General features: G+C 35.3%; 4 protein-coding genes across 4 annotated transcripts; all 4 read right to left on the reverse strand.

Moving 5' to 3' along the window:
* Positions 1–5453: 5453 nt before the first annotated feature.
* On the reverse strand, positions 5454–6760 carry LOC145725908 (uncharacterized). The gene is made up of 2 exons (XM_081974825.1): positions 6424–6760; positions 5454–6349 (listed from the first exon to the last, which is right to left on the reverse strand). Exons 1-2 carry the CDS (start codon positions 6758–6760, stop codon positions 5559–5561), a joined length of 1128 nt encoding a protein of 375 aa, XP_081830951.1. The 3' UTR covers positions 5454–5558.
* A 5252-nt stretch (positions 6761–12012) lies between these two features.
* LOC145727158 (uncharacterized) lies at positions 12013–15480 on the reverse strand. Its single transcript, XM_081976637.1, has one exon. The coding sequence runs from the start codon at positions 15282–15284 to the stop codon at positions 14178–14180; it is 1107 nt and encodes a 368-aa protein (XP_081832763.1). The 5' UTR covers positions 15285–15480; the 3' UTR covers positions 12013–14177.
* Positions 15481–16323: 843 nt separating this feature from the next.
* LOC145727319 (uncharacterized) lies at positions 16324–19948 on the reverse strand. The gene has a single exon (XM_081976868.1). It carries the CDS (start codon positions 19431–19433, stop codon positions 18057–18059), a length of 1377 nt encoding a protein of 458 aa, XP_081832994.1. The 5' UTR covers positions 19434–19948; the 3' UTR covers positions 16324–18056.
* A 94-nt stretch (positions 19949–20042) lies between these two features.
* On the reverse strand, positions 20043–23695 carry LOC145727318 (uncharacterized). Its single transcript, XM_081976867.1, has 2 exons — positions 23523–23695; positions 20043–23468 (listed from the first exon to the last, which is right to left on the reverse strand). Exons 1-2 carry the CDS (start codon positions 23599–23601, stop codon positions 22162–22164), a joined length of 1386 nt encoding a protein of 461 aa, XP_081832993.1. The 5' UTR covers positions 23602–23695; the 3' UTR covers positions 20043–22161.
* Positions 23696–23772: the final 77 nt, after the last annotated feature.

Genomic DNA, 23772 nt, shown 5'->3' on the forward strand with positions numbered 1-23772 from the left:
TTTTAAAGGATAAATTAGTAGGGGCTTTTCTCTTAGTGTTTTAATTTAAATATTAAGTATAGTCATATAGAATGTAGTATTAGTGCCTTTCTTTCTCCATAATCGGCGTTGTTACCCCCTTAAGCACCACCTTCTTAAATTCAGTTTCATCAGAACATGGGCTTCACTGTTTAATCCTTTATAAAAAGATAGCTAGTGAACTAAGTTGCTATTTGAGCTCCTGAAGATGGGCATTTATATGCCCGAAACCGGTTGAGAAGGACTTAATTGACGGCTGAAATAAAATATTATGGTGACTACTGTGTGTCTGTTATTACTTCCCTTTGGTATTCATACAACTCTACTGAGAGAAAAGAGACTTCTACTTCTCTTTAAAAACCTTTAATTAATTTTCGATTATTTAGTTAAAATCTTATTAATAAGTCGATTTTATTGAGGAACTACTGCAAATCACTTCCTAAATCCTTATATTTAAAAAAACTTTTCATCCGTGTGATATGGGCGCATAAACTAGATCTGATGGTAAAATATTTTTCACAATATTTACATTTAAATTACTTTTCACCGGTGTGAATCCTAATATGAGATATTAAATGAGTAGCTTGTGTAAAACATTTGTCACAGTATTTACATTTAAAAGGTTTTTCACCGGTGTGACTCCTAATATGTCTACTTAAATTATATTTCTTCATAAAACATTTGTCACAATATTGTTACGGTCTGGGCCTACTATGCTCGATACTTCTTAACGAGCGCTCGCTTCGGGATGAAACCGATGCGCCGCAATATCTGGCCGGGCGCGTATTAAAGTAGGCCACAGTTAGGAACCGCCGCCTGGAAGATTCTTGAATGGTCAAGGCAACCCGCGAAGCGTTTCGCGGTCATTCTAGAACGTGGTTTGCGAATATAAAAGAAGCGGCGTCGTCGACGACGGAGAGTAGAGTAGTAGTGAATTTGGGAACGCGGTAAAGTTTAAATAGTGGAATAGTTGTGGAATTGTAGTAGTGTTTTTAATAGCTGAGTTAATTATTGTACGGAGTGTTTTGGTGTAAATAAAGTTATTAATTGTTGAGTTAAACTGACTTTGTGTGAACCCACGGGAAAATCGTAACAATTGGTGTCAGAAGTGCGATCAGACTTTAGTGCGACGTGAATTGGAACTAAACTTCGGGTTAAAGACTTGTGTTCAGAACCGGACTAGAGATTTTCGGAACAGTGGTGTGTTAAATTTATTTTATGCCAATAACAAGACGTCAAAGTGCAAACATGGAGGCCCAATTTGCAGCTATTATGGCAATGCTTAAACAAGACAAGGAAGAACAAAAAAGGATTCGACAACAAGACAAGGAAGAACAAGAAAGGATTCGACAACAAGAGAAGGAAGAACAAGTAAGGATTCGACAACAAGAGAAGGAAGAACAAGAAAGGATTCGACAACAAGAGAAGGAAGAACAAGAAAGGATTCGACAACAACAAGAAAGAATGCTACAACAAGATATAGAAATGCGTCAAGAAGATAGAGAGCGGCAAGAAAAACGTAACGTAGAAATATTGAACGTTCTAGCACGGAACAAGACAGAAATCCAAGAGTATGTATCCGATAGTCTCAAAAAGATGGAGTATGACGTTCAGGTAAAATTAAATGATGCTCGGGAGGACATTAACAAAATTCAGAATGATGTTCGGGAGGACATTAATAAAATTCAGAATAATGTCGAGATAAAGCTACGCGACTTTGAGCGGAAAATTGACAGCAGAAGAGCCAGCTCTACAGTGATCACCGGAAACAAGATCAAGCCTCCCACATACGACGGTCAAACTTCATGGGCAACGTACCAACTCCAATTTGAGGCCGCTGCAAATGCAAATCGATGGAGTAACGAGGAAATGGCTGTAGCACTGGTGGTGGCATTACGAGGACCTGCATTGGAGCTGTTACAGACTCTGCCTATCGCCCAACAAAGCAACTATGACGCATTAGTAGCTGCATTAGAACGACGTTATGGGGATCAGCATAGGAAAGGAGTGTACCAAACACAATTAAAGGCAAGACTGCAGAAAACTGGTGAAAATTTACAAGAGTTTGAGGCCGAAATTCGTCGCCTTGTGCATCTGGCTTACCCAGCCGTCCCGGATGAAATCCAAGAAGAACTCGTGGCACAGGTATTTTGTAGATGGGATTCGAGATCTGGAAGTAAAGAAAATGCTGAAGATGTTCAAAGGAAGCAACAGCAGCGAATTACTGGTTCGAGCGCTGGAAGTTGAAGCTGCGTGCAATGATTTAAAGCCAAGGATCAGGGCCGTGACTATTCAAGAGGAAAGAGAACCGCCAGCCGATCATCTTGCTACATCAATAAATAAAATTGAATCAATGGTCGGCCAATTAGTGCAACAAATGGCAGCATCAGCAAATGGCCAGTCCAGACAGTTAGAACGGTCACGTCCGATCACTAGAGTGGAATGTTATCGATGTGGACGCAAAGGACACTATAGAAGGAATTGCAGACAGTGGTCTTGTTCTCCAAACCCACAGTGCCGACGAAATCAGGACATTAGAACAAATCACCGGAACTCTTCTGTTAAAAGAAACATTACATGTTATATTTGTGGACGTAAAGGACATTACCAATGGAATTGCAGACAGCAGTCTCGTTTACCGACACCGCAGAACTGGCGTAACCAGGAGCAGGAAATGAAGAATCCGGAAAGACATTTACCGCGATATGTAGAGGATCGTCAAGCTTTGGATAGTGACTTAAGGTATCGGAAAGGACAAATTCATAATGGTTGGACGATTGGTCAAATCGCGATGGTGACAGATAAAGAGGCTACAAAAAGAATGAAGAGCTGCGTTTCTAAGGAGGACATAATAAAAGGACAGCGCTCAGACTCTGATTTGAAAGTAATCAGAAGATGGTTGGAGAAGGATTTGAAACCGGATTGGCAACAGATTTCCAGATATGGACCAACAGTAAGGGGTTACTGGTTGCAGTGGAATTCGCTTCGACTGCGAGATGACTTAATTACTCGCAAATGGGAAAGTCCAAACGGAAAACGCTTTGTTTACCAAACAATAGTGCCCAATTCCTGCAAAGAGAATGTGCTGAGAGAACTACATGACAGTCGCGGAGGAGGACACTTGGAGTAAACCAGACTTTGGCTAGAATAAAAGATCGGTTTTACTGGATTAACTTCAGAAAGGACGTTGAGGAATGGTGTAAACGGTGTGACCAGTGTTCGTTACAAAAGGGATCCATCACAATTCGGGAACTTGAGAGAGAGAAGATGAAACCAAACAACGACCGTATGAAGATGACACTGGACCACAGACCAACTGGTGGCAATTATAAGAAAGGTGATGCTGTGTGGATGTTTCAACCCAGGAGGAGCAAAGGATTAAGTCAAAGATGGCAACGACACTGGGAGGGACCTTACAATGTGGTAAAAAGGTTAAACGACGTCGCCTACAGAGTTCAACGCAGCCCCAAAGGCAAGATGAAAATTGTCCATCTGGACAGACTCAAGAAATACCAGGGATTAGATGAAGCGAATCGGGACGATCAGCTTTAAGAGGGGGGCAGTGTTACGGTCTGGGCCTACTATGCTCGATACTTCTTAACGAGCGCTCGCTTCGGGATGAAACCGATGCGCCGCAATATCTGGCCGGGCGCGTATTAAAGTAGGCCAAAGTTAGGAACCGCCGCCTGGAAGATTCTTGAATGGTCAAGGCAACCCGCGAAGCGTTTCGCGGTCATTCTAGAACGTGGTTTGCGAATATAAAAGAAGCGGCGTCGTCGACGACGGAGAGTAGAGTAGTAGTGAATTTGGGAACGCGGTAAAGTTTAAATAGTGGAATAGTTGTGGAATTGTAGTAGTGTTTTTAATAGCTGAGTTAATTATTGTACGGAGTGTTTTGGTGTAAATAAAGTTATTAATTGTTGAGTTAAACTGACTTTGTGTGAACCCACGGGAAAATCGTAACAATATTTACATTTAAGACGGTTTTTAGCACTTTTTGCAATACATTTTAGCCGTGTGTCGCATTTATAGGGTTTTCGACGGTTATGTATCTTTAAGTGCTTTATAAGAAAACTTTTATCTAAAAAAAACTTTCCACCCTCATGGCATCCATACCGTTGGCCGTCTGAGTTAGTTGTCAAATGGTTGTTGAGGTTAGAGTGTGAATTAAAACCTATATTACAGTACTTGCAATAATATTTCAACTTTTCAAGAATATTGTCTGAATCAAGGATTTTAAGATGACCGTTAATATCAGCAGTATGTTGTTTTTGTTGTTCACATTCATTGTGATGTATTGAACGTAAATTTGAGTCTGAACTGTTAAAATTAATTTGCGAAGCAACAATTTCTCTGGAACAACTCTTTTGGTGATTCTCAGATTCGTTCAAGTTGTATAATTCCAAAAAACATGGTTCACATTCGTATTCAGGTTCCGGTTCATCGTCCATGTTATGTTCAATTACATGGATTACAATGGCAAGTTTAGTGTCAAGTTGTCGACGACACCTCTCGCAGAAATACTTGCATGTTTCTTGGTGTTGGTGGAATTTTACTTCGCGAAGTTCATCAAAACACTCATTACAAGTTAAACATTTGTAATAAGATTCCTTTCCTTTATGACCAACCACTTGTTCAGTCAGCAAACTGTTCCTAAAAAAAATCTAGATTATTATGAATACTCAACTCAAAAACACGCAATATTATTTGTTTACTATCACTGCTACAAATTCCATATACCACAGTAATTTGAATAAGGATGTAGAAAAGCTAATTTATGTTGTCTACAAAATGTATATTTTTTAATGTATCCATGTTTACATAGATTGACATGAATTAAGAAAATCATTTTTTAAGTAAGAACCATTTTGTAAAATGTAAAAAATAGTTATTTGTTTTACAAGGCGAAAAAGTAGCCCATTTACTGCCGCAGCGCTATTCATTGCCGAGTCGAAGACGAGGCCATGAAGAAAGATGAGGAAGTAAATGTGCATTTTCGCCGAGTCAAACACATAATTTTTTCGCCGATTATTGTCAATCAGAATAACTTTTATATTTAAGTAGTAATACACCTCTCCTATTTCTAATAATGAAAACTGTCCACCTATGATGTATATACAACAATAATTATACCTGTTTGGTTGCTATGATTATGATCTTAAATAGACATCTTAAATAAGCCAAAATTGACCGGTGTGACTCCTAATATGAGTTTTTAAACTGACAGCTTGTGTAAAACATTTGTCACAATATTTACATTTAAAGGGCTTTTCACCAGTGTGGGTTTTAATATGGTTGCTAAAAGCACCTTGAGTCGTAAAACATTTGTCACAATATTTACATTTAAAAGGTTTTTCACAGGTGTGACTCCTAATATGTCTGTCTTTAGTTAAAATCTTATTAATAAGTCGATTTTATTGAGGAACTACTGCAAATCACTTCCTAAAATCCTTATATTTAAAAAAACTTTTCATCCGTGTGATATGGGCGCATAAACTAGATCTGATGGTAAAATATTTTTCACAATATTTACATTTAAATTACTTTTCACCGGTGTGAATCCTAATATGAGATTTTAAATGACTAGCTCGTATAAAACATTTGTCACAATATTTACATTTAAAAGGTTTTTCACCGGTGTGAATCATAATATGGGTTTTTAAATTAACAGCTTGTGTAAAACATTTGTCACAATATTTACATTTAAAAGGTTTTTCACCGGTGTGACTCCTAATATGAGTTTTTAAACTGACAGCTTGTGTAAAACATTTGTCACAATATTTACATTTAAAAGGTTTTTCACCGGTGTGAACCATAATATGGGTTTTTAAATTAACAGCTTGTGTAAAACATTTGTCACAATATTTACATTTAAAAGGTTTTTCACCGGTGTGACTCCTAATATGAGTTTTTAAACTGACAGCTTGTGTAAAACATTTGTCACAATATTTACATTTAAAGGCCTTCTCACCAGTGTGGGTTTTAATATGGTTGCTAAAAGCACCTTTAGTCGTAAAACATTTGTCACAATATTTACATTTAAAAGGTTTTTCACCGGTGTGAATCCTAAGATGACTACTCAAGTTACATGAAACTGTAAAACATTTGTCACAATATTTACATTTAAAAGGTTTTTCACCGGTGTGACTCCTAATATGAGTTTTTAAACTGACAGCTTGTGTAAAACATTTGTCACAATATTTACATTTAAGACGGTTTTTTGCACTTTTTGCAATACATTTTAGCCGTGTGTCGCATTTATAGGGTTTTCGGCGGTTATGTATCTCTAAGTGCTTTATAAGAAAACTTTTATCTAAAAAAATTTTCCACACTCATGGCATCCATACTGTTGGCCGTCTGAGTTAGTTGTCAAATGGTTGTTGAGGTTAGACTGTGAATGAAAACCTATATTACAGTACTTGCAATAATATTTCAACTTTTCAAGAATATTGTCTGAATCAAAGATTTTAAGATGACCGTTAATATCAGCAGTATGTTGTTTATGTTGTTCACATTCACTGTGATGTATTGAACGTAAATTTGAGTCTGAACTGTTCAAATTAATTTGCGAAGCAACAATTTCTCTGGAACAACTCTTTTGGTGATTCTCAGATTCGTTCAAGTTGTATAATTCCAAAAAACATGGTTCACATTCGTATTCAGGTTCCGGTTCATTGTCCATGTTATGTTCAATTACATGGATCACATTGGCAAGTTTAGTGTCAAGTTGTCGACGACACATCTCGCAGAAATACTTGCATGTTGGTTGGTGTTGGTGGAATATTACTTCGCGCAGATCATCAAAACACTCTTTACAAGTTAAACATTTGTAATAAGATTCCTTTCCTTTAAGACCAACCAGTTTTTCAGTCAGCAAACTGTTCCTAAAAAAATCTAGATTATTATGAATTATCAACTCAAAAACACGCAATATTATTTTGTTTACTATCACTGCTACAAATTCCATATACCACAGTAAATTGAATAAGGATGTAGAAAAGCTAATTTATGTTGTCTACAAAATGTATATTTTTTAATGTATCCATGTTTACATAGATTGACATGAATTAAGGAAATCATTTTTTAAGTAAGAACCATTTTGTGAAATGTAAAAATAGCTATTTATGTAACCAGTTACGAAAAGATCAATTTTGTGTAACGAATGAATGTTTGTAGGGCGAGCGCAGCGAAGTCCTACAATGGGCCTATCCCACATATCATAAATTTTTGTTTTAATGACTGGAATCGAAAGAATAGGATCAAAAAACTAATTTTTCATATTCTTGAAGAAAAAATTATGGTCGTAAATGTTCCTACATTAGTTTGAATTTGTCCATTAAATTTAAAAGATCTGTTTTGGCGCCCATGTGACGTACGTAATTCTGGGCGATTTTATTGGCTGTTGCACGCCATCTGTTTCACTTCTTGTCGCTGATTGGTTGATAGTGTATGTAGTACGTCACCGGCGGCGGGCGTTTTAAACATGAGATTAATGTAGTTTTTATCATCATTTTTTTTCTATTTAGACTTAATATTTTTGAAAACAAAAAAATACGGGTATAACATTTTCAATCCGTCTTTGTAGTTATGAAATAAAAAAAAATTGTGGGACAGGCCCATTTGAATGAGTTACACAATAAGACATTTTCGAAACGTGTTGCATACATAATTTTTTCTAATTTTGACCAAAAAGCGGTAAAAACCATCTTTTAAAGTGATATACAGGGTGGACCATAAGTAATGGGACATAGAGCTACAGCATATTCCTGACATCAAAATAATACGATTTAGCGAAATTGTTCTATACCGAAAATTAATATTAAGAAAGATACAGGGTGTGAAAGTTGAAATTTTATTTTTGTTTTTTTATCATATCTTCACGGTCCTTTGATATAAATTACTGAAAGTTGGTATAAAGGGGTTTTGGCAGGCGCTAAATACGATGCTTTCATTTGTTTTGTAGTAGCTGATAGGGGGCGCTAGCTGCAACCATATCCGTTCCTTCAAGAGACTCTAACTTTTTTTTACGGAACTGAAACGACCATATGCTCTCAAAACATGATTCTAAGATGTTTTCTATGTAAAAAAGGTATACTTGTTGTAAGTCTTAAAAGTTGACTGTTTTCGAGTTATTTAATGTTTTATTATTGCATGCATTGTCGTATGTTAATACGATATGTGCTGTATACCCTTAAGTTACACACATAACAGTTTCTGTATGTAAATTTGACCGTTTAAAAAATGTTTGTAAACTTTAAAATAAAGCTAGTTGTTATGAACGCCCTTTTTGTTTTTGTATCAAATCCTAATTAGAATTTAAAAAAAAATAGTAATTAAAATCTGCTGTACATGTAAATGCATGCAATAATAAAAGATTAAATAACTCGAAAACGGTCGACTTTTAAGACTTACAACAAGTATACCTTTTTTACGTAGAAAACATCTTAGAATCATATTTTGAAGTCATATGGCCGTTTCAGTTCCGTAAAAAAAAGTTTGAGCCTCTTGAAGGGACAGAGATGGTTACCGCTAGCGCCCCCTATCAGCTACTACAAAACAAATGAAAGCATCGTATTTTCCGTCTGCCAAAACCCCTTTATACCAACTTTCAGTAATTTATATCAAAAGACCGTGAAGATATGACAAAAAAGCTAAAATAAAATTTCAACTTTCACACCCTGTATCTTTCTTAATATTAATTTTCGGTATAGAACAATTTCGCTAAATCGTATTATTTTGATGTCAGGAATATGCTGTAGCTCTATGTCCCATTACTTATGGTCCACCCTGTATATAAACAATCTTTATTTTCCAACAAGAAAAAATGGCTATCGACCATTACGGTCTTTCTGCCTACGTATACATGTTTTTTAATATGTACAGGTAATCTTATTTCTAATTAATATATACAAATTATACATTGAGAAAAAAAAAGTTCTAATTAAAATGTTCTAACAGGGTGAGAGCCGGGAAAAGATAACGGGATTGTCTAGTCTGTCTGGTTATGCATAGTGGATTTACAACTGTCAAGTTGTTTGGGTTATTTTTCCACTTGGTTTGTAGTTGTATGAGTCTGTCAGTTATTTTAGTCATGTTCGTACGTTCGTAGAGAAGTTGGTTGGATGGGTTGTGTAGTGGGTTTGCAGGATGTCGTATTTTTGTTATTAGTCTTAGAGCAATCTGTTCAGTAATTTGTGTATATTTTTTAGTCTCCGTAGCGTTTGCTGTAAGTAAGTGTCCGTAGTCCAGGACCGGTCAACAGATGGATTTGTATATTTGAGTTGCCGTTTTTGTACTGATGCCTTTGTTTTTGTATGTTAGTGACCTAAAGTGTTTTGTTCTTTTAATGATTTCAGTCCGGACATTTTTAAGGTGTTTTGTGAATTTTAGTTTTTGGTCCAGTGTTATCCCTAAGTATTTTACGTCTTGTTTGGGATCAGTTGTGTGTCCGTCTGCGGTTATGTTTGGTGAGTCGTTTTTTATTTGATGGTTCAGTAATAAAAGCTGGTTTTTAGTTGCGTTAGGCGTTAGTATCCATCTGTAGAACCATGTCATGGTGTCGTCAGTAAGTGATTGTAGTTTTGAAACTGCTTTTGTTGTAGTTTTGTCGTGAACAATAAGTGCAGTGTCGTCTGCGTATTGTAATATGTATGCTGTTTCGTCAATATGATTTTTGTCTTGCTTGTTATGGTTGTATATGTCATGGCAGTACAGATTATAAAGTACAGGTGAAAGAGGTGAGCCTTGCGGTAATCCCTGCTCAGGGCTGAAGGAAAAGGAGATTTTGTTGTCTATTCGAACGTGCAGTTGTCTGTTTTCCAGTAAGTTTCTGATAGTGTAAAGTAAGTATTTTGGTGTGTTAAGTCTATGTAGTTTGTAGAGTAGTCCCTTATGCCAAACACTGTCGAAAGCTTTGTTTATGTCCATGAATAGACATGCTGTTTTAATGTTGTTGAGGTGTGTTGTTTGTATGTTGTTGGTTTTTAAAGTGATTTTACACAAATATTCACTTTCATAGCACCTTGTATAAACAGTGACAACGAAATGTTATGATGGATGTCGCCCATATGTTTCTACGGAAATGCATAAAACAGGGAGTGATGAAATGAACTTTTTCTAGTTTTGGCATATAAAGTGACACTTTTCAAAACTGATTAGAGTGATAAAACGGTTTACTTTATGTAGAAAGTTAAGTTAGTAAGAAAAGTTAATTTCATCACTCCCTGTTTTTATGCATTTCCGTAGAAACATATGGGCGACATCCATCATAACATGTCGTTGTCACTCTTTATACAAGGTGCTATGAAAGTGAATATTTGTGTTAAATCACTTTAAAAGATGGTTTTTACCGCTTTTTGGTCAAAATTAAAAAAAATTATGTATGCAACACGTTTCGAAAATGTCTTATTGTGTAACTCATTCAAATTGTAGGACCTCGCAGCGCTCGCCCTACAAACATTCATTCGTTACACAAAATCGATCTTTTCGTAACTGGTTACATAAATAGCTATTTCATAACTAGTTACATAAAGTAAAACGTTTTGTCACTCTAATCAGTTTTGAAAAGTGTCACTTTATATGCCAAAATTAAAAAAAATATATTTTATAACACAAATTAGATTAAAAACTAAGATATAATATTTTTTCACTTTTCAACATAGTCGCCATCAACTTTAAAGCATTTGTCAAGCTGGAGCACCAGATTTTAGATTCCTTTATCATAAAACCGACTAAACCATTTTCCAGTTCGTAATTGATTCAGCTATAGGTATGTTCGCAGAGGCAATCCCTGACTGGTTTCCAACTCAGAAACCGTAAATGTCAAGTTTCATTGGTTGAATGCTCACGTGACTATTATGTTTTCTGGTTTGTGGCCAATAGATGTACCTATTTCTCCGATTACTAGTTGGAAATTATGTCTGCGAACAGACCTCAAAACATAGAACAAGTAGGCCTATACAAATACTTGGGACACGAGATAAGTATTGGATCAAACACACGAAATAAAGCGTACAATAGGTTTAACCTGGACAGCTTATGGAAAATTAAGAACAGCTTTCCGATCCAGTCTTCCAAGGTGTTTAAAAAAAGAAGGTATTTAACCAATGCGTTCTCCCGGTTTTAACATACGGTTCAGAGACATTAATAATGATCAAGAACAACATTCAGAAAATACAAGTAATGCAAGGTAAGAAGGGGAACCAGAACAAAGTAACGATGGCCGATGGATAAAAAAAATATTAGAATGGAGACCAAAAGTGGAAAAATACAGAAAAAGAGGACGCCCACCAGCGCAACCAACTCGCTGGAAACTGGATGCTGATGGGCCAGTATGGGAGATGCTTTTGTGACAGTGATGATGATGATGTGTGCAGTAATCGACTTCATTGTGTGATCCTAGAAGATTAGATTAGAAAAGAGATGTATTGAACGTAAATTTGAGCCTGAACTGTTCAAATCGGTTAGCGGAGACATCTCTTTTGGTGATGTTCATATTCGTTCAAGTTGTAAAACTCCAAAAAACATTATTCACATTTATATTCAGGTTCCGGTTCATCTTCCATATTATGTTCAATAGAGGCAAGTTTAATGTCAAGATGTCGACGACACCTCTCGCAGAAATACTTGCATGTTGGTTGGTGTTGGTGGAGTTTTACTTCGTGAAAATCATCAAATGTCTCTTTACAAGTTAAACATTTGTAATAAGATCCCATTCCTTCATTATCAACGTCATCAATCAGCAAATTGTTCCTAAAAAAAATTAGATTATTATCAGTTTACAACAACTTGCAATTTTATTTATCATCCCTGCTACCAAATTACTACAACTTCCAAACACGACAGTAAAACAAGATTTTATCACGACATTTACGAAGATTGAATAAGGATGTAGGGAACCTAATTTGTGCCGTATACAGTTTTTATTAAGAGTTGCTACTCTTAATTTCAACTCTTACAAAGCTGGTAACACATCATTAAAATAAAACTGCCAACTGATTTTAAAGTATTTTCTATTCTCTTTAATATTTGGGGATAATAAAATAAGACTTAGAAAGTTTAACATAATTAAAAATGCTCATACATTTTGCAATACGAACGAAAACATATGTCTAAATATTATTAATGTTTTTTGACGTATTTGTAATTACATGACATGAATTACTACTTGTAACTGGTATATTCCAACTAGTGAAAAGTTATAAGATTTATACAGGGTGTTCTGGGAGGAAATGGAAATATTTTGGGAATGCGTCCAGGAGGTTAAAATAAGATAAATGAACCCATATTGAAAAGTAGTAGTCCATAAGCACGCAGTGGAGTAGTGAATGTAATATGATATATATTTGTGGAGATCGACTCTGAGTTTTGCTTTTTTTTAATTTTTTTTGTCCGATTTTAATCCGATTCTTTTGTTGTCTATTCGAACGTGCAGTTGCCAAAATATTTCCCTTTCCTCCCGAAACACCCTGTATTTCGTAGGCCCAGTACTTTCAGTTCAGAATAACTTTATTCTAAGGATAATATCTATGGAAACCGTGAAATCAGACGCTGGTATTGGTCAATTCCGTCATTTCTATAGAAATTATCCTAAGAATAAATTTATTCGGAGGTGAAAGTACCGGCCCTTAATGGAGGGTGCCACTTTTCTATCAGTAAAACCTTTTGTACAGGGTGAGAACGATAGATAGTTTCGAAAAATACAAAAAAATGTTGAATACAAAAGCTTTAGAAAATATTGAGATACATAGCTAAAAATTACTTTTGGATATACAGGGTGATTCATAGGGAGGAAAAGTGCCACCAGTAAAAATTACACTGTCTAGTTTGTCACTTTTTTTGACAAATTGACAAACATATCTTTAGTAATAACACCTTTTTCAGCCAGGTATTAACATAGAATTTAACTGCTGGTTTTTTCATAAAAGATAACATTGGTCGTAAGAAAAATTAGATGTGCAACTCTGGAGTAAACTGCTTTCGCACCATTGAACTTTGATTTTTTCGCGGGAGCAAAAGTTGCACTTTTCTCCCTAGTTGCGCAAATAACTATTTTCGTACTCGGGTGCGATAAAGTTAATTTTTCCGCATTACAAGATTAGTTACAATATATGTGTAAAATAGACTTGCAGTTTTGGTTTATATGTGTAGAACGAAAATACCATTTTTGTGTTTTTATTTTTATTCAAGCGAAGAAAAAAATACATTTCAATTAAAAAAACAATTTGATTTCTCAATTAAGAATACACTTTTAATCATCTTTGCAAACAGAGGCTTTCATTTTAGTAATTTTACTATACGTTTTTGTTCAATTTAATGAAAATTTCTCGCCACTGTTTCCTCGGACAACTGCAGTCTCGTGCGGGAAAGTACCACTTTCCGCACTTGTTCGGTAAATAACTATTTTTTTAAACAAAACCCCCTATTTTTTAAAACATTATTAAATGAGTTAAAAAAAATTAAAAATGGAATTCCAACATGGTAGTTCAAACTTGTTTTAGTCGTAAAACATTGGTTACAAAATTTACATTTTGGCACTCTTGACAATGACAGAGACAGTTAGTTCTGCCGTTAAAAGTGGATGTCAACTTAATAATGTGCTTCTAGTTCTCTCTGTTTAATACAAATAAAGAAGGATGGAACTATACTATGAGAGTATTTGGTTCGCAGAAGGAATCTCCAACTAATAATCAAAGGAATATGTCGATTACCCTTAAAATGTCAATGTCACGTGAGCATTCAACCAATAAAATGCAGCAATTTCCGATTTTCAGTTGGAAACCAGTTTGAAATTCCCTACGAACAGACCTTATGATAAAATCATTCATTAAAGTAAAACATTTGAAAAATCATGCATTAATGGGACTCATTAATAAACGATTTTGCGTTCGTTATCGTTCATTAAAAAAACTGTTATTACATGGTCGACGGATAATTACTCTAGTCTTGATATAGGATTTTAATCTAAATCCAGCTGTAAAACATTTAACACAATATTTACATTTAAATGGTCTCTCACTGGTGTGAATCTTAATATGGCTTCTTAAATTAGATGTATCTGCAAAAAAAATTTCACAATATTTACATTTAAAAGGTTTTTCACCGGTGTGACTCCTAATATGAGTTTTTAAACTGACAGCTCGTGTAAAACATTTGTTTAATTATTTACATTTAAAAGGTTTTTCACCGGTGTGACACCTAATATGAGTTTTTAAATTACCAGCTTGTGTAAAACATTTGTCACAATATTTACATTTAAAAGGTTTTTCACCGGTGTGACTCATAATATGAGTTTTTAAGCTGAAAGCTTGTGTAAAACATTTGTCACAATATTTACATTTAAAAGGTTTTTCACCGGTGTGACTCCTAATATGAGTTTTTAAACTGACAGCTTGTGTAAAACATTTGTCACAATATTTACATTTAAAAGGTTTTTCACCGGTGTGACTCCTAATATGAGTTTTTAAATGACCAGTTTGTGTAAAACATTTGTCACAATATTTACACTTAAAGGGCTTTTCACCAGTGTGGGTTTTAATATGGTTGCTTAAAGTACCTTTAGTCGTAAAACATTTGTCACAATATTTACATTTAAAAGGTTTTTCACCGGTGTGAATCCTAAGATGACTATTCAAGTTACATGAAACTGTAAAACATTTGTCACAGTATTTACATTTAAAAGGTTTTTCACCGGTGTGACACCTAATATGAGTTTTTAAATCAGCAGCTAGTGTAAAACATTTGTCACAGTATTTACATTTAAAAGGTTTTTCACCAGTGTGAATCTTAATATGGGCATTTGAGTTACTACTTTTTGCAACACGTTTTTGGCGTGTGTCGGGTTTATAGGGTTTTCGACTGTTATGTATCTTTATGTGCTTTATAAGAGAACTTTTATCTAAAAAAAACTTTCCGCACTCGTTACAGCCATACTGTTGGTCGTCTAAGTTAGTTGTCAAATGGTTGTTCAGGTTAGACTGTGAATGAAAACCTATGGTACAGTACTTGCAATAATATTTTGTTTTTTCAGGAATATTATTTGAATCAAGAATTTTAAGATGACCGTTAATTTCAGCGGTATGTTGATTTTGTTGTTCACTTTCACTGTGATGAATTGAACGTAAATTTGAATCTGTACTGTTCAAATTAGTTTGCGAAGCAACAGTTTCTCTAAGACAACTGTTTTGGTGCTGCTCATATTCGTCCAAATTGTAGAATTCCAAAAAACATTGTTGACATTCATATTCAGGTTCCGGTTCATCGTCCATATTATGTTCAATAACATGGATCACAATGGCAAGTTTAGTGTCAAGCTGTCGACGACACCTCTCGCAGAAATACTTGCATGTTGGTTGGTGTTGGTGGAATTTTACTTCGCGCAGATCTTCAAAACACTCTTTACAAGTTAAACATTTGTAATAAGATTCCTTTTCTTTATGACCAACCACTTTTTCAGTCAGCAAACTGTTCCTAAAAAAAATCTAGATTATTATAAATTCTCAACTCAAAAACACGCAATATTATTTTGTTTAATATCACTGCTACAAATTCCATATACCACAGTAAATTGAATAAGGATGTAGAAAAGCTAATTTATGTTGTCTACAAAATGTATATTTTTTAATGTATCCATGTTTACATAGATTGACATGAATTAAGAAAATCATTTTTTAAGTAAGAACCATTTTGTAAAATGTAAAAAAAAAATATTTTATAACACAAATTAGATTAAAAACTAATAATATTTTATTATTTCTATATACGTCACAATAAACGTCATTCTCAGAGCATAAAAAATGAATGTTCATATTCGTTCAAGTTGTAAAATTCCAAAAAACATTATTCACATTTATATTCAGGCTCCGGTTCATCTTCCATATTATGTTCAATAGAGGCAAGTTTAGTGTCAAGATGTCGACGACACCTCTCGCAGAAATACTTGCATGTTGGTTGGTGTTGGTGGAATTTTACTTCGTGAAAATCATCAAAAGTCTCTTTACAAGTTAAACATTTGGAATAAGATCGCATTCCTTCATTATCAAAGTCATCAATCAGCAAATTGTTCCTAAAAAAATTACATTATTATGAATTTACAACAACTTGCAATTTTATTCATCATCCCTGCTACCAAATGACTACAAATTCCAAACACGACAGTAAAACAAGATTTTATCACAACATTTACGAAGATTGAATAAGGATGTAGGAAAGCTAATTTGTGCCGTATAAAGTATTTATTAAGAGTTGCTACTCTTAATTTCAACTCTTACGAAGCTGGTAACACATCATTAAAATAAAACTGCCAACTGATTTTAAAGTATTTTCTATTCTCTTTAATATTTGGGGAAAATAAAATAAGACTTAGAAAGTTTAACATAATTAAAAATGCTCATACATTTTGCAAAACGAACGAAAACCGACATATAAAAATTATTAATGTTTTTTGACGTATCCGTAATTACATGACATGAATTACTACTTGTATCTGGTATATTCCAACTAGTGAAAAGTTAAAACAAGTATATTTCTTAGGCCCAGTACTTTCAGTTCAGAATTCTAAGGATAATATCTATGGAAACCGTAAAATCAGACGCTGCTATTGGTCAATTCCGTAATTTCCATAGAAATTATCCCAAGAATAAATTTATTCGAAGGTGAAAGTACCGGCCCTTAATGGAGGGTGCCACTTTTCTATCAGTAAAATCTTATGTACAGGGTGAGAACGATAGATAGTTTCGAAAAATACAAAAAAATGTTAAATACAAAAGTTTTAGAAAATATTGAGATGCATAGTTAAAACATACTTTTGGATATACAGGGTGATTCATAAAGGTGTGGCAGATAAAATATTTTTTTCTCCAACCCCTATAGAAAATAAAACTTTTCTCCCTCATTTGAGGGATGAAAATATCAGTTTTACTATCTAGGGAGTGAAAGTGCCACCAGTAAAAATCACTGTCTAGTTTGACACTTTTTTGAAAAATTGACAAACATATCTTTAGTACTAACACCTTTTTCAGCCAGGTTTTTGCATAAAACATAACATTGGTCGTAGGAAAAATTAGATGTGCAACTCTGGAGTAAACTGCTTTCGCACCATTGAACTTTGATTTTTTCGCGGGAGCAAAAGTTGCACTTTTCTCTAGTTGCGCAAATAACTATTTTAGTACTCGGATGCGGTAAAGTTAATTTTTCCGCATTGCAAGATTAGTTAGAATATATGTATAATAGACTTGCAGTTTTGATTTATATGTGTAGAGCGAAAATACCCTTTTTGTCTTTTTATTCAAGCGAAGAAAAAAATACATTTAAATCAAAAAACAATTTGATTTCTCAATTAAGAATACACTTTTAATCATCTTTGCAAACAGAGGCTTTCATTTTAGTAATTTTACTATACGTTTTTGTTCAATTTAATGAAAATTGATACTCGTAGGAAAAGTTTTGTACCTAACACATGCGAAAGCGTCTTTCTCGCCACTGTTTCCTCGGGCAACTGCAGTCTCGTGCGGGAAAGTACCACTTTCCGCACTTGTTCGGTAAATAACTATTTTTTTAAACAAAACCCCCTATTTTTTAACACATTATTAAATGAGTTAAAAAAAATTAAAAATGGAATTCCAACATGGTAGTTCAAACTTGTTTTAGTCGTAAAACATTGGTTACAAAATTTACATTTTGGCACTCTTGACAATGACAGAGACAGTTAGTTCTGCCGTTAAAAGTGGATGTCAACTTAATAATGTGCGTCTAGTTCTCTCTGTTTAATACAAATAAAGAAGGATGGAACTATACTATGAGAGTATTTGGTTCGCAGAAGGAATCTCCAAATAATAATCAAAGGAATATGTCCTATACCCTTAAAATGTCAATGTCACGTAAGCATTCAACCAATAAAATGCAGCAATTTCCGATTTTCAGTTGGAAACCACTTTGAAATTGCCTCTACGAACAGACCTTATGATAAAATCATGCATTAAAGTAAAACATTTGAAAAATCATGCATTAATGGGACTCATTAATAAACGATTTTGCGTTCGTTATCGTTCATTAAAAAAGCTGTTAATACATGGTCGACGGATAATTACTCTAGTCTTGATATAGGATCTTAATCTGAATCCAGCTGTAAAACATTTGTCACAACATTTACATTTAAATGGTCTCTCACTGGTGTGAATCTTAATATGGCTTCTTAAATAAGATACATCTGCAAAAAAAATGCCACAATATTTACATTTAAAAGGTTTTTCACCGGTGTGACACCTAATATGAGTTTTTAAATTACCAGCTTGTGTAAAACATTTGTCACAATATTTACATTTAAAAGGTTTTTCACCGGTGTGACTCATAATATGAGTTTTTAAACTGACAGCTTGTGTAAAACATTTGTCACAATATTTACATTTAAAAGGTTTTTCACCGGTGTGAATCCTAAGATGACTATTCAAGTTACATGAAACTGTAAAACATTTGTCACAGTATTTACATTTAAAAGGTTTTTCACCGGTGTGACACCTAATATGAGTTTTTAAATTAGCAGCTCGTGTAAAACATTTGTCACAGTATTTACATTTAAAAGGTTTTTCACCGGTGTTACTCCTAATATGAGTTTTTAAACTGACAACTTGTGTAAAACATTTGTCACAATATTTACATTTAAAAGGTTTTTCACCGGTGTGACTCCTAATATGAGTTTTTAAACTGACAACTTGTGTAAAACATTTGTCACAATATTTACATTTAAAAGGTTTTTCACCGGTGTGACCCCTAATATGAGTTTTTAAATGAGCAGTTTGTGTAAAACATTTGTCACAATATTTACATTTAAAAGGTTTTTCACCGGTGTGACTCCTAATATGAGTTTTTAAACTGACAACTTGTGTAAAACATTTGTCACAGTATTTACATTTAAAAGGTTTTTCACCAGTGTGAATCTTAATATGGGCATTTGAGTTCCTACTTTTTGCAACACGTTTTTGGCGTGTATCGCGTTTATAGGGTTTTCGACTGTTATGTATCTTTATGTGCTTTATAAGAGAACTTTTATCTGAAAAAAACTTTCTGCACTCGTTACAGCCATACTGTTGGTCGTCTAAGTTAGTTGTCAAATGGTTGTTCAGGTTAGACTGTGAATGAAAACCTATGGTACAGTACTTGCAATAATATTTTGTTTTTTCAGGAACATTGTTTGAATCAAGGATTTTGAGATGACCTTTAATATCAGCAGTATGTTGATTTTGTTGTTCACTTTCACTGTGATGTATTGAACGTAAATTTGAGTCTGTACTGTTCAAATTAGTTTGCGAAGCAACAGTTTCTCTAAGACAAGTGTTTTGGTGCTGCTCATATTCGTCCAAATTGTAGAATTCCAAAAAACATTGTTGACATTCATATTCAGGTTCCGGTTCATCGTCCATATTATGCTCAATAACATGGATCACAATGGCAAGTTTAGTGTCAAGCTGTCGACGACACCTCTCGCAGAAATACTTGCATGTTGGTTGGTGTTGGTGGAATTTTACTTCGCGAAGTTCATCAAAACACTCATTACAAGTTAAACATTTGTAATAAGATTCCTTTCCTTTATGACCAACCACTTTTTCAGTCAGCAAACTGTTCCTAAAAAAAATCCAGATTATTATGAATTCTCAACTCAAAAACACGCAATATTATTTTGTTTACTATCACTGCTACAAATTCCAAATACCACAATAAATTGAATAAAGATGTAAAAAAACTAATTTTTGTTGTCTACAAAATGTATATTTTTTAATGTATCCATAAAAATTTTTTTGTCATATTAATTATTGTGTAAATTGATTTACACAAATTAAAAGCCGCCTATGCATGTTCCCTTTACTTTCGGGTTTTTAGTTCACCTCGACAGCTCAATCACATTCATTCAACTGCGCACCCAAAAGTGGTGTGTAATGGCCCAAAAATGCCTTCTTCCAATTTTGGGTCTTACAAGCTTATGTTTGGGGTTCGAGGGGCAAGCGCTATACCCTAAATGACACAACCACCAATCTTGGGTCAAACATTTATTCAGATTCCAAGTACATTACTCAGCTAGGTACGGTTCGGTTTCAAAGACTTAGGTCTAGTTAGCAATTCTGGCTTAAACGTACCTTCTGGACATTTTGAGTTGAGTTGAAGTGACAGGCTTTAGGTCAAGCGGCTACGTGGTTAACTTATTTTGCACTACTGAACATGACTAGAACTTGACCCCATTAGGTCTTTTTTGGACTTTAACCGATTTTTCACACTTGTCTTCGACTTGACGACGTTTCAGTTTTGACTGCCCGTTTCTGACTGACTGTTTGCCAAAATGGTGTGAATATTTATACTACGAAATTTACATCATTCTGTGAGCAGGAATGCGACAGGTCAAAAGGTGGAATTTCAAAAACATGTCGCCGGATGCAATAAAATAATATTAATTTTTTTCCTGCAGCTCCAGGCAATAAATCATTTTTGCTTGGGGTCAAAAAGGTGAGAATTTGTGGCGACAGTATGACTTGGAAAAATTCCTTTCTTTGTAAACACCTACTAATAGAAATATATCCCCGCTTCTGGATTAACGACGCTGGCCAATTAAATCTCTTAGAGGTTTGGCTTAGGATTTGAAGTCAGATTTTTCTTTCAAACTAGTCTTTCATTTAAGTGTTGTGTCTAGTAGTGTTCAGATGTGCCTCAAACTAATTCCGTAAGTTTTAATTTAATTTTGATTACAATTTTGACTTTGAAAAATAAACAAAAAAAAATTGCTATTATTTTCCCGGGGCATCACATTCCACCCATCCCTGTAGGACAATGCAAATATAAAATATATTTGCTTTGTATCAGTGCAACGCTGTACTATTCTGAATCATATGTTCAGCGTAAATCCGAGTCATTCACATCGCACTTGACCTAAGGCAATGTATGAAAACCTTGTCGAATAAGCAAATCTGTCCAGAAGGTCTAACAACAATCGCTTACGCGTGCCAGTCCCAATAAAATATTTTTAAGTCTACTATACACGTATAAATCCTATCCTACGATTATTCAATAAAATCTAACAATAAAATAATGTTCCATGATTACTCTCATAAACAATTGAAAAGGTAAATAAATATGCGGCACTCAAAACGAAAAATAAAAAATAAAGAAATAACAAAAAAAAAATAAAATAAAAAAAAAAAAATTAAGAATAAACTAACGTACCGAATTTAATTACCAACCGGTCACTCTCGGGATGTTCCTGGCTGGTTTGGATCAGGGGCCCGTCGTATGCGTACCCCCGTTTGGCTTCCAGGCAAAAGGTCTGCCTCCAAAACTGGGTAGGGTCGGCTAGCGATTGGCCTAGGAACTCGCGTTTGCCTTGATCGGCCAACTGGATCCTGGCGGGTTGGCGGTACCATGGGTTGCATCGGCGGCGGCATTAGTGATCCGGCGGCGACTTCCTGAGAGTGAGTTTGGGGTCTTAAGTGCGGTTGTGGGGGTTCAGCTGGGCAACATCGCCGGAAGGCGCAAACGGGACAGGCGCAACCTTCAATCATGACATTGCCCCATGCGTTCCAGAATTGCGTCGGTGTGAACAGATTCGGTGGTGGAGGGACGCAGAAGGCACAGTCACATGGTCGGGCGGGGTCTGTTCTCAACAATTGGAACTCCAAGTGGATCACTTCCGTCCATAAATTTAATAGAGCCCGGGTTATTTCCAAGGGTTGAGTCACTCGGGGTCGGTAAAGAGTCGCCAGTTCCCATAGGTGGTAAAGAGCCATCCGGTACAACATAAATTTACTACCCCTGTCCCGTACTAATCGGACATAGTAGAGAAAAACTACTATGTACTCCATCACTGATTGTCAACTTTTTTTTTTTTAAAGTAATAATTAGAGTATCTTTGAATTCAGTAACACAACCGGCAGGATTAAACACTGGCTATCCCCCATTTAATTGTTGCTTCTTATATGGACTTAAAGTTTACGTCATTTTAAGCATCATCCGTGGTATAGACTAGGAATCTGCGGACTTTTCAAATTCCTGTTCATGGCCAGGGTCGGTTGAGGAATGTGAGTTCCTCGACAAAATTTGTTTAAGTATGTTGAGTTCAAAAAGGTTAATTTCACTGTACAGATTAAAGGCGGGTTTATGGCTTCTTTATTTCCTGTTTTGTTCACTTTGGTTACGAACAAAAAAATCGCAACGTGCATCGTCAATGTTTTCCAATTGCCGGACTTCGGAAAGCTCTTCTCGCACTTGGAAATACGTAGTTTCAGCCTGTGTGGAATTATTTAATATTTTAACCGATTCTTGGTTTTCATACTCCTTGCTTTCACTGGGAGCGCTTGCGTTTAATTCTCGGTCTGTCTGTGGAGGCTTAGAGTTTGTTGACACATCCTTGCTGGGTTTTTCTTTCCGTTGCAATACAAATAGAGTTAGAGTATCCCAAAATGAAGCAAGCATGTGGAAACTGCATCCAAGGGCTTTATGAATGGCCAACGCATTTAAGGTCGTCTCAAAGACAAACTTCACAATCCGAAAGGTTACATAGAGTCCAAGTATTCCACTCGATATATCTCCTAAAATTGTAAACCACCCATACAGTCTCTGTAAGGTGGATGATGCGATTTTTTCCATTTCCTTGGCATCAAACAACGATAAGGTCGTAAAACCTTGTGAATCTATCGGTTGTCCGGCCATTTTTCGTAACAATATATTATTCAGGGCTGGTCTCTCCATGTTGAACATCATGGCGTCTTGAGCTCGATGAATTTCTGTGTCAGTATAGATGCCGCCCGAGCCTAAATTTTTAATGCTTTCGAATTGATATGGTTCTTCGTCAGCTTTCAATTCTTGCGGCTGAAGCCCGATTACTGGATAGGGATCAAATCCAACCCATTTGTTATGTATGTAGTACATAGGTGGAATTATGGAGGTGCACTCTATTTCTTCAGCATGTTCTTGTAAGATTCGTGTTACTGGAGACATGAACATAGTCTTATTGGAGACGGTTACGGGTAATTGCGCATAACATCCCTTGGTTCTTCGTACTTCAACCAAAACTGGGCGACATTTCATAACATATAAAACTTCTCCAGCTACTTTGGCAACATATCCCAATTGGTTTTGGAATAAGGTCGCCACAACATTAGGAGTTAAAGGAGCCATTGCCAGTCTATTTTTTAATATATCCCTTTTTAACAGGCACCGTCGGTATATAGTCTGGGTGAACATTGAATCTATGGTTCGCTTGAAAGATTGCTCGACATATAGGAACTTCGTATTGACATAAGTAATCAAATCTGCTTCGTTGGATTGCTCCGAATTTTCCCAAGGTGTGGTCGCGAACGGATTAATTTTGGGAGCAACCATTAGTCGTGGATGTTCACTCTCCCAAATTGCATAACCGCACAAGGTAGTCTTCCGGACAAGTTTGAGAGCGAATATCTTCATGTGATCTTCGACTACAATAAATTGGTTGGCTTTGTCACTTCTTTCGGTAATGAAGGTAGCCTGACCTTCATACAGGACATTGAACCGATTACACTCCGGTTCTGCAATCTGTTCCCAAGTTGTTTCGCCTGTATCGTAGTCCATACAGTAACCTACTTTGAATGGACATGTCAACCCATCCCTCAACTTAATTTCATTATTTTCTAGATCGACACGAGTTCTATAATCCTTTAGAGTTATTTTAACTCCCGCAGTAACAACCACATTTTAGTAGGTTTTCCCGTTTTCACTATAAGGACTTCCTTCACATCTCCC

This window comes from Ips typographus, linkage group LG3, assembly GCF_016097725.1.
Source record: "Ips typographus isolate SLU linkage group LG3, UJ_Ityp_2.0, whole genome shotgun sequence".
NCBI lineage: Eukaryota > Metazoa > Arthropoda > Insecta > Coleoptera > Curculionidae > Ips > Ips typographus.